We start from the raw sequence: 14,090 nt of genomic DNA on the forward strand, positions 1-14,090 counted from the left end.
TGGTTTGGCCCCGGCACTCCGTTGCCCCACCCCCAATTGTGGCTAGCCGCTGTCCGTGCGCAGCTATTTATGGCTGGCACTGTACGTGTGTGCGGTTAGTTGAACAGCGTTGAGCGTTTCATCATCGATATATGTATGGCCCAGGCTTGACTTTCGACTTGACTCTGCGACCCATCTGTGTGTGTGCCGGGTACAGTGAATATTTGTGTGCAATTTAATTAAGCATACGCATCGTTGACGGCTCAGCAGCCTCTCTCTCTCTCTGTCCCTCTAGCTGAGTAATTATAATGCACAAATGGAGTGGAAAAGTTCTGCAAAGGCTAACAAACTGAAGCACTTGGCTCTGAGTCTCAACTCTCTCTCTGTGTGTGTGTGTGCTCATAATTTATACAATTGATGGAACATTTCACGGAGTTGCCAAGCAGAGAGTCTGAGTGAGTTCTAGTTACAACAGATTCCTGCCCCAGTTACTGCCACAGACTCCCAGACTGCCTCGCCGTCTGATGGCTGCTGCAGTCTGCAATCCGCTAAAAGGCAATGCAGCTGCCGAGTGTAGCCTGTGCAGAGTTTTTTTTGCTCTCCTATTTTTCGTAATTGAAATGCAATTAAAATTTGTAAGCGTCCCAGACTGCGTGCATTGACTCTTGGCAAGGTCTCCTCCGCTCAGCAGACCGCACCCACTCCCCAGCCCCAATTTTTCAGCCTAGAAACATTTTTAATGAATTACATTTCTTGCGGGTCTTAGGCTCGAGCTGCTAAAAGAAAATCGTTATTTTCAATTATGCCACAGGACCTGTCTGGGTCCAAGAAGCCAGAAAATAAAAAATAAAATTGCTAAAATGCAAAACGCAAACAAGGCCGCTGGCATTGAGTTTCATTTGCTGCCAAGGAGCAAAAAACCAAAAAGCGAGGAAGAAAATTTGTGCCATGATTGATTATGCGTGGATGGCAAATGTTGAAATTAAAGACAAGAAAGGCCCAGCCAAAAGCAAATATCATTAAGTCCTTATGCACACACAGACAGGGCGACAGCGAGGAGAACAGCTGGCAAATGGAGAGACACATGAGGTGGGAGAGTGACAGGATTGAGAGAACTTTGTTCAACAATTTAAAATTTATGATGTGTGAGGCCTGTAAAAATCTAATTTACTGTCGCATAATTAAAGACGCAGGGGGGTTTCCTTTTGTGTATTTATTCAAATTATATTTTCGACTGTTGACACACCCAAAAGGCAAAAGTTTTCTGTCGGGTAGGCGGGCGGTTGGGCACACGAGACAAGCATTCGCCCACTGCCTCTCACTCCCTCTCTCATTAAATCATTAAATGCCGCCGTGTAAGCATAAATTTAATTGTTATTAACAATCAGCACTTATTTTGACTCAACCACACAGGATGGGAGTGTGTCGGGCGGGGTGTGTGTGTGTGTGTGTGTGTGGGCATCCCCCGTTCGTTCTTTTTGGCCTGGCCTTTTGTTCAACTTTTGCTCTCTCCTGCCTCGCACTTTGCCAGCCGTTTTCCATTCATTTTCATTTACAAATTTTACGTTTCGGTGTTCTGTTTGCTTTATGAATTTAAATTGTCATTAATTAACTTTTGTGCGCATCGAATGTGGGGTCGGGGGTGGAATTATTACACATACGTCATGGTGGTCCGTGCCACTGACCATTCATTACGGGCCCAAGCATCGTCCTGCGAACTCAATTACAGTTTGCAAACTTTTCAATTAGCTATAAATAGTTTATTTATGTATATATTTTTTCCTGCAACTCATGCCACACTCATGGGTGTGTCCGCGTGTGTGTTTAATTGAAAAGTGCTGCCTCGAACGCTTTTCACGCTTTCACTCTCTCTCCCTTCATGTCAGTGCGTGCGAGTGCCTGTGTGTGCCTGTGTGTGCCTGTGTGTGTGTGCGTGGCTCATTAATACTGTTGAGCTTTGGCCTCCATGTCCTTGCAGCTCATTTCAACGCGCAGCAGAGCGAATGATTGCTATTCATATTCCGAACATACGATATCCAGGGGGGAGTACAGAACAGGATTGGCAGGACAGCCAAGCATCATTATCGCATGCAAATTTTTATCGCGCTGCACTCATTTTTTGTGTTCTTGCCCCTTTACCAGTTAATGTATCGCTCTTTTCGTGTTGATTTAGCATCACATGATAATTACTTTGATGTAAATTCATTGCCCAAGAAGCCCTTGCCCTTGTCCTTCATGCATTCCTCTCTCTGTCTCGCTCCTTCTGGCAGTTTCAGCAATTTTTAACTGCTGGTTTTATCCATTGTTTGCTGCACAAATATTTGTTGGAAAACAATATTTCAATAGTTAGCTTTTTTTCCCCTTTGTTTTGTTTGTTTTTTGTGTGTTTTTTTGTCTTTGGGTTATTTAACTCGATGTTAATTAAAAAGCGGCAAATTCGCCTGCAGGGCAATGCCGAAACAGAACCAGAATCCCGGACCGACCACCAAACCAAAAACAGAACCAGAAACAGAATGATTCAAATTGCAATTCTTTTTTTTTTTGCTTTTTTCCTTTTTTTTCTGTGTTAGACTGCAGCTTGCCACGGGTGGCAGGCAGTAGCTGTGCTCCGAGGGCTTGTTGGCTGTGTTTCCGGCCGTCGTCAACTCGTCGCCATCTTCCTTTTCAATTATGCCCCTGCCCCTGCCCCCGTCCGCTGTCCTCGTGTCTGCCTTTGTGGCAGTGCCCCGAAGGCAGCCACTGCGCTTTCTGTTCAGCAAACGGGTTCACTGCAGTTTGTTCGCAGTTCTCGGAGTTCTGTTCTCTGTTCTCAGTTCGCTTGTCGATTTGTGCTCATTGCACAGACCTTTTTCGTTTTCACACCATCAAGCAGCGTTTGTTGCGATTTGAAACAAATCTACCAATGCCGCAGCGGCAGCAGCAGCAGCAGAAAATCATAAAAAATATAAGAGCGAAAAAAGCTGCCAGAGCTGCAGAGTACTACCCAAAAACCAAATTGAGTTGTTGATGGGCGAACGTCAAAAAATCCACAAATTCTGGCAGTTTGTTATTTCTTTTTCTTTTTTTAGTCCTGGATTTCATGTCGTTCCAGTCGCTTCTGTCCCTTCTGTCGCTCTGTTCCGTTGCCGGCGACAACGTCATCATGCATGATAGATACTTTTACATATTTTCGCTGTCGATGGTTTTTCCGGCAACTGCCCCACGGCACTTGATTTGTTGTTTGTCTTCTGCAGAACATTTCCTGCCTGTCCCCCTGCCTGCCTGCCTGCCAGCCAGCCTCCGGGCTGTACACTGAACAGGTTTTATTTAGTTTCGATTTTCGCCACTCTTTTTTAGGAGGTCTGTTATTTATGGTGAGGCTTTCATCGTTTTTGCCCATTGATTTTTAATAAATTTTTGAGCTGCCGAAACGAGAGCTCAAACGAGACCAGACCGCACGGGGGACGCTGTCTGCGGAGCGGGACGGGCGGGTGGCCAGGGGGCCAGTTGCATAATTTCGTTTCAACTTCATTTCCGTTTCGAACTAATCAAAAAGTGTAATTTCCGATTAGTTGTATTCAGAGGCGCAAAGAGAGAGAGAGAGAGGGAGAGAGAGAGAGTGACCCGACCTGACCAGACCCGAGTCAGAGTGCAGCAGCAGCAGCGGCAGTGGCAGTTCCAGCCAGGTCGAGCCTCTCAAAGTTGGCACGACTTTTCCTTTAACCTGCCACAAGCAACAAAAAAAAACAGTAATGCCTGCAGGATGGTCCTTTTCAGTGGCTAACAGGCTTCTGCCTGTTGGCCCTGTTTTTCTTTCATTGTATAATAAATCGGAACATTGACCTGGCCACCGCCGACTCTGCCTCTGCCTCTGCGTCTGCCTCTGCCTCTGCGTCTGTGATTGAAAGTGGAAGGGAATTGGCCGGATAATGACCCTTTTACATTATGAGTTATGTTCGGGGTGCTCCGAGGGCAATAGGTCCCAGTGGAGGAGAAGCAGAGAGACCCTCAATTTATTTCAATCTTTGGCATTCCTAGCATACTTATGCGGGCAAACGAATCTCGTTCCACCACTCTCCGATTGTCGTGCCATTAAATTGGGGAATTACTTTCGGGGCCAGCCACCGCTTTCTGCTGCACGGACTATCTCCGGCCATCTCTCCATGTGTTTGGCTTGTTTAGCAAATATCCCGCAGAGAGAGAGAGAAGGAGAGAGGTGAGGTGAGGTGACTGCAGTTAATTTGCATATGAACACCGAAAAACGAGTCTCTCGTGTGTGTGCTGCAGGTGCAAGTGCAGGTGCCACACAACACAAACACACACATGCACACAAAATAAAAAGCGAATGAAACCAACACATTAACAGGTGTTGACTAAGCGCCGCACGAAACGAGACCCCGCCAGACAGCAGATTCCAGTCCGGTTTTGGTTCTGGTTCCGGTTCCTGTTGGGCGGTAGAGCGCGGGGTTGGGGGAGTGGTTTGCAGGTGGCTTATAAAGAGTGCCAAAATTTGTTTGCTTTTGTTTATAAAAATTTAAGGCACTTTTGGACAGGTGCTGCCGGGGAATGGATGCAGGGAAATCCCAGAAATGTTGCAGGGCCAAAGGTAGCTGCAGGAGCAGCAGCAGCAGCAGCAGCCTAAAATCCCATTTGTGCCCCCAGTCGGTGGCGCTTTATTTATGCAAAAATAACAAACAAGCAGCAAAAGAGAGCAGCAGGAGAGAGAGACAGAGAGACAGAGAGACAGACAGCCGACAGAATGGCCCAAATGGCGGGCGAGTGGCTAAAAGCCTCAAACGTTGTCTGTTGTCTGTTGTCTGTTGGCTGATGCTGTTGCTGTTGCTGCTGCCGGACATTGTCGCCGTGTTGCCTGCTGGATTATTCACAGCCGTTGAAAGTGTGCAATGAATGAATTTATGGGTTCGTTCTCCGCCCATTCCCCTCCCTCTGCAAGGGATTTAACAGTGCAAAATGTATACAAATGTGGCAGCGTTTGGGCATGTTATCAACATTTTTATTTTCGTCTGCTGTCTCTTTGTTGCCACTGCGATTTGGTTGCAAGTTGCAACAAACAAAAGCAGGAAATAAAACACCGAAAAAAGAGCAGACCCAACAACAAAAAATAAACAAATTAAGTGAAGCGCGGAAGCGGAAGTGCAGACAGCCATTAAGTGAAAGAGGGGAAGGAAGGGAAAGAGGTGCAGAGGCAGCTTTTGGCAGGGATTGTCAACTGTTTAATATTGCAATTGGTTAAACAATTTTCCCTTACCCCATGTTTCTCTTGTTCTCTTGTGTATTTGCAGCCAAGGCCTCGAAAGTCATCCACTTGCGGAACATTCCAAACGAGTCCGGTGAATCGGATGTGATTGCCCTGGGCGTACCATTTGGTCGCGTGACAAACGTCCTCGTGCTGAAGGGCAAGAACCAGGCGTTCATCGAAATGGCCGACGAGATGGCCGCCACATCGATGGTGTCCTGCTACACAGTGAATCCGCCACAAATGCGTGGACGCATGGTCTACGTACAGTTCTCCAATCATCGCGAACTCAAAACGGATCAGAGTCACAATGTGAGTACACAAAAAGTCTTTATATATATGTATGTATGCAGATATCTATGATTCTGTTTAAGTTTCGGTTCGCCCCAAGTGTTATTAATGTGGCAATTAAGTTTTGGGACTGAAGAATCTGCGATTTATATGCAAATGTTGGGACGGGCACGAGAACGCTGCCGGAATGTGATATGGTCGACCGAAACTCTCTGATTAATTACACTTTCTGGGCAACTTAATTCCCATTGAAAGAGGGAGCGAGAGGACAGAGAGAGAGTGAGAGGAATCCCATCATAAATGGCACACAGAAGTATCATTTCTGTGTCCCATTGTGTGTTTGTGTTTGTGGGGACATGGAGAAGGATTCTAAACCAATTTCTAATTTTAATTTCGTAAGCCACAAAGTCACTGACTGAAGTTTAAAAAGCTTTCAAATAAATACACATGGCCGCACACACACACACACACACACACCCATACACATGCCTGACAAAAGCAGTAAAATGCATAGTTTTTGGGGTTTTGTGGACACCCACACATGGAAGAGACACGCACACACACACACAGAGACACTGAGATATAGGATGCCGAATGGCAACCGCACGCATACCAAGAAGACTCAAACGAATGCAGAGAAGTCCAGGACTCATACGGAAGGACAGAGGGAGCGACGGACAGTTGTGGGATGCCAGCTGCTTAGTGCTCAAAGTCAAAAGCATATTTTGATTACTTAAATGAAAGTGGGGAGGGAAGAGGGTTCGGGCAATGGCAAGGAAAACCCCAAAGCGGCGTTGTCACCTCTTGGGTCGGGGGGTTTGGCTGTACAGCAGGTGGTGAACCCCCCTTGGTGGTGAGCCCCAAAGCAAACTACTTAAAAAGAGATCGTCAGGCGACAGCAGCCGAAAAAAAAGGTTAAGAGGCTGCAGCAGCAGCCTCGAGAGTGCCAGAGCCCTGTAGAGCCTTAGGAGTAGGTGACACAGCAGCAGCAGCAACGGCAGCAGCAACAATGGGGCAGCCACAAACAACAGCTAGACCAACACAATACAGTTACATTTCACTGATTACCTTTTGGCTGTGGCACGGCACCCCTCCTGTGTGTGTGTGTGTGTGCGTGTGTGCGTGGACAGATTTCTCTTGTTAACTACTAATCCAAGTAAAAGGCCTTGTTGCCCTGCCCAACCCCGCAGCCAGTCCAACTCCTCCCCGCCAGCACAGACAACGCCAGACAAGTCAGACGAGTGGGAAAAGTCAACGCCGCTTGCCATAGTTGTTGCTGTTGTTGCTGTTGCTGCTGGCTCTAGTGGAAAATCTCTTAAAATGCATGAGAGAGTGTAAGGAGCAGCTAGGACTAGGACTAGGACACACACACACACACACACACACAGAGGTTTAATCTTGTGTGGAAAGCCTGTCGCTGCCTGCCAACATATTTATACAATTTCTCATTTCATTCAGTTTTCCCTCTCCACACATTGTTGGAACATGTCCTAGGTCTTCTTCTGTCTTCTGTCTTGTGTCTTGTGTCTTGTGTGTGTTTTTTTCTCTCGTGTAACAGATTCTTCTTTTTGCTGTTTGGCCCTCGCATCTTAACAACTGTCTTCATTGGCTTTTGTGCTGCCACCTCCGCCGCACCGCCTGCCCGTCTTCTGGCTGTTGTGTGTGCCACCACCTGGTGGCAGGCAGCATTCGCCTGATTGTTTGGCGACTCTTGACTGTTCCTTTATTTTGCCGCTTGCGTCATATTTCGCTGCTTGTCATTCGCTTGCTGCTGCTGTGTGTCTCTCTGTCTGTCTTTCCGTTGCCGGTTGCAATGTGCAAGGCTTCAGATAAGATGCTTACCGAAAATGAGGAAAAACTTGCGACACAGAGTATTGGGAAAACATGGAAAAATCTTAGCAGAAGAGGCAACAAGAGTTTTCCCTGCCTGAGGGGCCAAGGCAACACTTTTTTTAATTCCCTCGTTAGTTGTAGATTCCCCGAAAAAAAAGAACTCAGTCAATTTCCTGATACCGCCCATGGCCACAAGGATTTTCTGCATTAAATTTATGTAGAAGAATAGCAGCAGCAGCACCAGCAGCAGAAGCAGCAAAAATGTTGTACATCACAGAGAAAGAGGGAAAGAGAGACAGAGAGTGGGAGAGAGAGAGAGACAAATCCATTGCATGGCCTTAAGGGATTTTAACCCCAGCACACAACAGCACACGGAGGGAACGAAACACGCACCTGAAGGCAAAGCTGCGACGACAGCAGCAACAGCAGCAGCAGCAGCAGCTACAGCAAATCAGCAATACAGGATTTCCAAATCATCTCCTTGCTTGCCACACGCACGCACATAAACATAGATACAGAGCTACACACACACACGGGAAAGGGCGGGGGGGAGAGGCACACACACATGTGAGATTTCAACGGCTGAGTGATTGCACGGCATAGAAAATAAAACAAATGGGGGGAATGGAATGGAATGGAAAACCAAGAAGCAACAGGAATGAAAAATCCTGTAGCATACTTTGCAGCGCCTTCGCCTCTGTCCTGCCCCCTCCTTACAGGCACACACAGCACACACACACACTGACATTTATGTTGGCAATTTGGCAGTCAACCGGCAATGCTACTGCCACTGTGGCAGCCACTTCTGCTGCTGCTACAGTTGCTGCTGCGTAACAGGATTCTAATATGTCATGTCGTTGGGATGTCCTTTCACCTTTTGCCACGACAGCCAGCTACATCTATGTAGCTCGGGCTCTTGCCTGTGACTATTTTCCTTGATGTCTTACTCTATCGCTCTCTCTCGCTCCCTCGCTCCCTCGCTAGCATCTTAGCCCGCCCTCGCTGCTGCTGCTGCTGCGGTGAACCTTGACTAAGATTCGTAGAAGCATGGCAGTGTGGCAGCTAGTCTGGGCACCCGAAATGAAGATAAATGCACTAAGAACGTTCACGCGGCTACGACCACAACGAGCTGCCCGCAAAAACCAGCAAGAGCTGCTCCAGCGCCCAACCCAATTCTCCACCCAAATCTCCAGTTCCGACCCCAAAGGTCCGCCCCAGCACAGCGTTTCCCTCTGTGTATTGTTTAGTGGGTTTCAAATTTGACATGTGATTGTTTTGTCCCTGTGTCTTCCTGTGCCACATGCCGCATCTGTTGCCGCTCTTCCACTGTCAAGGGGAGTTGCCTGTTGGGTAATTTTGATAAATTAATTTTTGAGCTGCTGGCCTCTCCCTTCAAGGGGGAAAAAAGGGTTGACAGGCACTTGGGAAATGGGTACAAAAAAAGAAACCAGAATTAGATTGATATATAATTTGGGGAAACAAAGCGACGGGCGCCCTGGAATGAATCTCCTGTGCAACATTTGGCATGCGCCTAAAAGGATTCATTAGGTTTACACACAATTGATTAATCGTCCGTCGGTTGTCCGTCCGCCCCTCCCCGGGCATCTCCGCTGAATGCATAACCAAGCGCTGAATGCCGAGAGGCGGCACAGAGAGCGCAGAGGCTCAGATAGCGGGGCGCGCGTTCAAGTGCGAGCAGTAAATGCAGGTAATCATCCTAATTGGCACTTGCTACAGTCCGGCCTTATGCCCCGCCACCAAACACAGTCCGGCGGGAGCCATCAGCAGCCTCCAAGTGCAGCAGCAGCAGAAGCAGCAACAGCAGCAGCCGCAGCTGATTGTAGCCGCAGCCGAGTCAAACGCACAATCTCCCAGAGAAGTGCATTTCCCCAAAGGTGTGTCCGTGTGTCTGTGTCTGTGTGTGTGTGTGCTGCGGCAGGTGCTCGTTTTCCCTTTGCTGATAGATAGGGTTACCTTGTAATTAAATTAAATTGCCAGTTACAGAGCCAGCAGCAAGGAGTCAGTGCAGCATTTTACTGAAATTCTAGTGTCCTGCCACACACATAAACAGACAGAAACAAACAGAAACAAACAGACAGCAAAACAAATGACAAATGAAAGGTGCAAAAAAATATCCATGGGAATAACGTGACGGACGGATGCGACAGCAATTGTCAATTAATGGACAGAATACAGGAAGGAGTACGCAAAATTAGGATGAAACACGAAGTGGGATTAATTTTCAGCACATTTGACAAGGCGAGGGCAGGGGCAGGGGCAGGGGCAGGTCGAAGCCCAACTAATACAAATGTCAACCGATTAAGCCACAAAAGGGATCAAACTGATTAGCAAAGGCTTATCACAGCCAAAGCGACAGCCACAGGGAGACCAAAATTAATGCTGTCTGCCGGCAGCACGGGAGATGGGACACATATTATTTAGTTGCAGGCGCCATTTGATTTGGTGTTAATAATATGAGCCCCAGTCCCTCCTTGGCTTAGGGCTCAGCGCAGACAGAGATCTCAATGTTTTATTTAATTTGCTGCCTGCCTGTCGACATGTCGTCCTGACAGCCTGTCGTCGATGCTGCAAGGAATGGCTGAAGCTGAAGCTGAAGCTAAAGCTGGAACCGGCTTATGAGGCCGTTTCCTTTTGGCACGCTATTTGTCTAACTCTCAGGCCTGTGCAGTTAAAGGATTTCGACGGTGCAAATAACTTCACATATGCCTCTCCCCCCTGTCTGTGTCTGTGTGTGCGCGTTGTTTATTTTTCTATGCGTGGCTGTTGTGTTTTTCTTTGCTGTTTTCCCATTTTATTTTCACGTTTACTTTTGCGCCTCCTTCCTGCCGCCGTCGCCGCCGCCACATTGCCAAAGGAGAAGTAAGCTAATCTTATTGTTTTGCCAACAACAGAAGGAGCGCAACACCATCGGCAACAGCATCAGCAGCATCGGCGACAGAGCAACCCGCGTATGTGCTCTGATCCTTTGAGTTATGCGGCTGCAGGATGGCGCGACGGCAAGGGAGAACTCCGTTCTGTTTGCTTATAGCTCGTAGCTGGCGAAAGCTTTTTGCCATTTTGATTGGTGACGTGTTGAAAATGGATTTAAATTACATTGTTTCACACACTCGCGTGTCGTGCCGTAGAGTGTCGTTGAGAGTACGTGGGCGGAGAGAGAGAGCAACAGGAGGATGACAACTGAATGTGTGGGAACAGACAGACAGCTGACATCTCTCTCTCTGTCTCCCTCTCTGTGTGTCTCTGCAGTGACTTTTGCTACAGCTACAATGTCAATGTTTTCATTGTATTGATTAGTTTTCTATTACGGTTTGCCCGAAAATACATGTTTGCCTTTTGCCTTTTGCCTTTTGCACAGACTTTTCCCTTTTTTGTTTTCCTATGACCGTGCAGTATATTTACTTTGTTTTTAGGCAAACGGCAGCGGATTTGCCTGCTTTGCGTATTTATTTATGGCCCTGGCCCTGGCTCTGGCTTTGGCTCTGACTCTCTCTCTTCAGCCAAAAGGCTTTTAACACATTTTACGTGGTTTTCTATTTTCGTTTGCCTTTTGCATAAATAAGACAAATATTGTTTTGTTTTCACTGTAACCGCTTCATGCACTTTGCACAAGTTCCATTCAAGCTGCTTCTGGCTTTGGCATTCTTCTCTTCTGACCATAAAAACCACGCAGCATCAGCAGCAGAACGGTTGAGCCGGAATGGCCTGGGGATAGGGGACAGGGGAGCTCCTCCCGGCAGCAGATAAACGAGTCGTCCTCTCTGTCGTCGGTGGGCAACCACAGCAAAGTAATACATAATCCAGGGCTCAGCTTTAAAACTTAACTGCAGGACAGAACCACCTCATAACTTGTTGTACGCGAAGTGAAGCTGTTGCCAAAAAAGTTTACACTTTTGCAGCTTTGCGCTCGTGGTTCAGCCACTCCATCAGCAGGAAAAGGCCAGCAGCCAGCAGCCAGCTCCTTGGCGAACTTGCCACGCATGCAGTGGCAGTGGCAGTGGTTGCAGTTCACAGTGGAAGCTGTGGCCAAGCAGCAGTAGCTGCTTTACTTCTTAACCTGGCCCACAGCACTTAAGCCCGGCCAAGTGCTCGCCTTGACTGTGGAGGGGCGACAGCGACGACACTTGTGCCCGTGTGCCTTGTGCCCTCGCCCCCAGAAAGCGCTTGCCGTGCAGTTTAAAGTGTGCCTCAGCCTTCTTCTCGGGAAGAGGCCAAGACGGTGCGGCGGCACTCAGTGTGACATTGCAATGAAAATAAACTTTCCGCCCAAAAAAAAGGTGTGGAAAAGGGAAAAGTAAAACGGTAAAATGGCAGGAAGAAATGGCAGCCTCACGGGAAAGAGCTGCGCGAAACAAAAATATTTATGCAAAACTTTAAGTGAAAGGCAGCGTCAATATTCTTTGGCGCCCCAGCTCCCTGCTCCCCTCCTCTAGCTTTATTTCTTATGCAAAAACAGCAAAAATAAAAGGGAGAAAATACGACAAAGTGTCACATCAGAATCATAGAACAATTGCTCGGATCCTCCCTTTCCTGTAGTGTTTTCACTTGCCTGTGAATATTTCAGCGAGTAGTTTTCGAAGCAGAAAATCTCAGCAGAGATTTCTAGATTTTTGTTTGCTTGCCACTCGGCGGATATTTCTGTGTAGTTTTTGGGGCCAGACATGTGTCTCCTTTGTGTAGATTTTCCCATCCAAAAAGCGTTTCGTTTCGTTTCGTTGCGATTCGCATCGATCGATAAATATGCTTATCAGCTTGGCCGTCACTAGCTGTTCCCTGATACTTTTAGCTTATCAAAGCATTTTGGTTTATCAAATGCCGCATTATCGCACGGAAGGATGGCGCGGCCACTCGGTCATATTAAATTATAACAATGTGGCGGTGTGTCTGTGTGTGTGCCGGGTTACTTGTGCACGAGTATTAGTTGGTGTTTGTACACATATCTAATCAATGCCACATTCCACACACACACACCACACACACACTACGACTACCGACAATGCGAAGCGGAAACACACAATTGACTCATTAACAGGCAAAACCGCGACAAGCAAAGGCCGATGCAAACACACAGATACATAATCATATTACACACACACACAGACACTCACACACTGATACTAGCATAATCATATTCCATACACCCACACACACTGGCAACGATTTGCTTTGTTTAATGATGTTGCTGGTTGTGGTTGCATGGCCACAGCCCCCAGTCCTCAGTCCCCTATCGCTGTCGCTGTCCCTGTTTTGGACTCCAGCCCCAAAGCTGTCAGATAATTAGAATGCCTTCGACCAATACTTCGTACACGCAGAGAAAAACAAAGGCCACGCAGTTACATAATTGAAAATTAATGCTACGCGCATGGAATTATTTATAGAAATTTAAAAATAAATAAATATTTGCCGCAAATTGAAGATATTATTTAATTGTATACCCAAAATATACTTTTAATTGTTGAAATTTAATATTTGTAACTGACCTTTCCCTATTTTTATTTGTACTAAATTTAAATCTCGCTGTGCTTCATTTTTCGCTGCCCTTTTTGTCTCTGAGTGTACCGAGTGGGCATGCAAGTTGGCCGCCCGAATATTTCAGTGTTGTTGGGTGTCTGGCTTGGACGGCGGTTATTATAAAGCCATAAATAGCTACAAACTGTCTGGAAGTTTGACCATTCTCCCACACACTCGATTCTGCCCATGCTCCATTGGTTGGGGTGCTGTGTGTGTCGCCAGTGGAAGGTTATGCACAATTATCAAAGTACTTAAACGCCTGGCAATTGCCCACTTGACAGCTAGTTAATGTTAACCAAGTTTAAACAGGGTCCAAAAGCAGAGCACACACAGAAACACACACGTAGAAGTGGGAGGCGAAAAGCAAAACAGTGGAGGCAGCAGAAAGCAGGAAATAGATGGGCAAAGCGCTTCTCAACAATTACATTACAATTTTTACACAATCAACGTCATCGTCATCATAATAATCAGGCAAAGTGAAGTATCAAATTACAGCAGCAGGGCCCCAGAACCCAGACCCCAGACCCCAGGACTGGCTGGCTGGTCTCCCACAGGCATCTCGAGGAGGCAAGGCAATCGAAGATGAAGAAGCCGCATCATCGTTGCCTCGTAGCTGTGGTGGCGTGGGGGGAGAGTGTGCTGCGGCAGTGCTATACGTTCCACATACGACGATACGGCGTGTCTAGCCACGCAGCAGCACTCTGGCAATTCTAATCAATTTTTATTATTTTTACAAACTTTGGCAGGCCCAAACACAGAACACAGCCAGAGGAGCTAGCTATAGCTAGCGCTCACGTCGTCCTTGTCTTTGTTTCGGTCGTTCAGAGGAATTTATCTAGGAGGCAGAAACAAATAGCACGCCTGGGGAGGATTGACGATGGCAATGGCGACTAGAGAGGTTTTCCCTTGCTTTCCTTCCGCTTTTTCTCCTGTTGCTGCTGCTGACAAACGCACAAAAAAAAAACGGAAACAGAAACGCGTCGCAAAGGAGGAGGGAAAATGGCTGTGTGTGGAGGGGGAGGGGATAGAAGGTGGGCAGGTGGGCAGGTGGGCGGTCGAATGTGTTTACGTTATGATTTTCGAAATCAAAATTCAGCACGAATAGGAATAAATTTACTTCCGAATGTCATTAAATTGTTTTCCGATAGAACGTGTATATTTCCACGCAAGAAGTTTTCGCTCTGCTTTTATTTCATTTTTTGTTGCTCACTAAGAGCCTCCT

General features: G+C 47.1%; 1 protein-coding gene across 5 annotated transcripts in view; it reads left to right on the forward strand.

Annotated features, from left to right (window-relative positions):
• The window catches only part of LOC117898438 (polypyrimidine tract-binding protein 1), a 150,228-nt gene that overhangs the window by 117,898 nt on the left and 18,240 nt on the right, over positions 1-14,090 (forward strand). For all 5 annotated transcript variants that reach the window (XR_004649147.1, XM_034807841.1, XM_034807840.1 and 2 more), the window contains one exon: positions 5,262-5,527. Coding sequence is in view for 4 of the 5 variants with exons in the window: in XM_034807841.1 (XP_034663732.1) it covers positions 5,262-5,527 (266 nt within the window). In the remaining variant the exon portion in view is untranslated. The remainder of the gene's footprint in view (positions 1-5,261; positions 5,528-14,090) is intronic.

Source organism: Drosophila subobscura, chromosome O, assembly GCF_008121235.1.
Source record: "Drosophila subobscura isolate 14011-0131.10 chromosome O, UCBerk_Dsub_1.0, whole genome shotgun sequence".
In the NCBI taxonomy this organism is placed as follows: domain Eukaryota; kingdom Metazoa; phylum Arthropoda; class Insecta; order Diptera; family Drosophilidae; genus Drosophila; species Drosophila subobscura.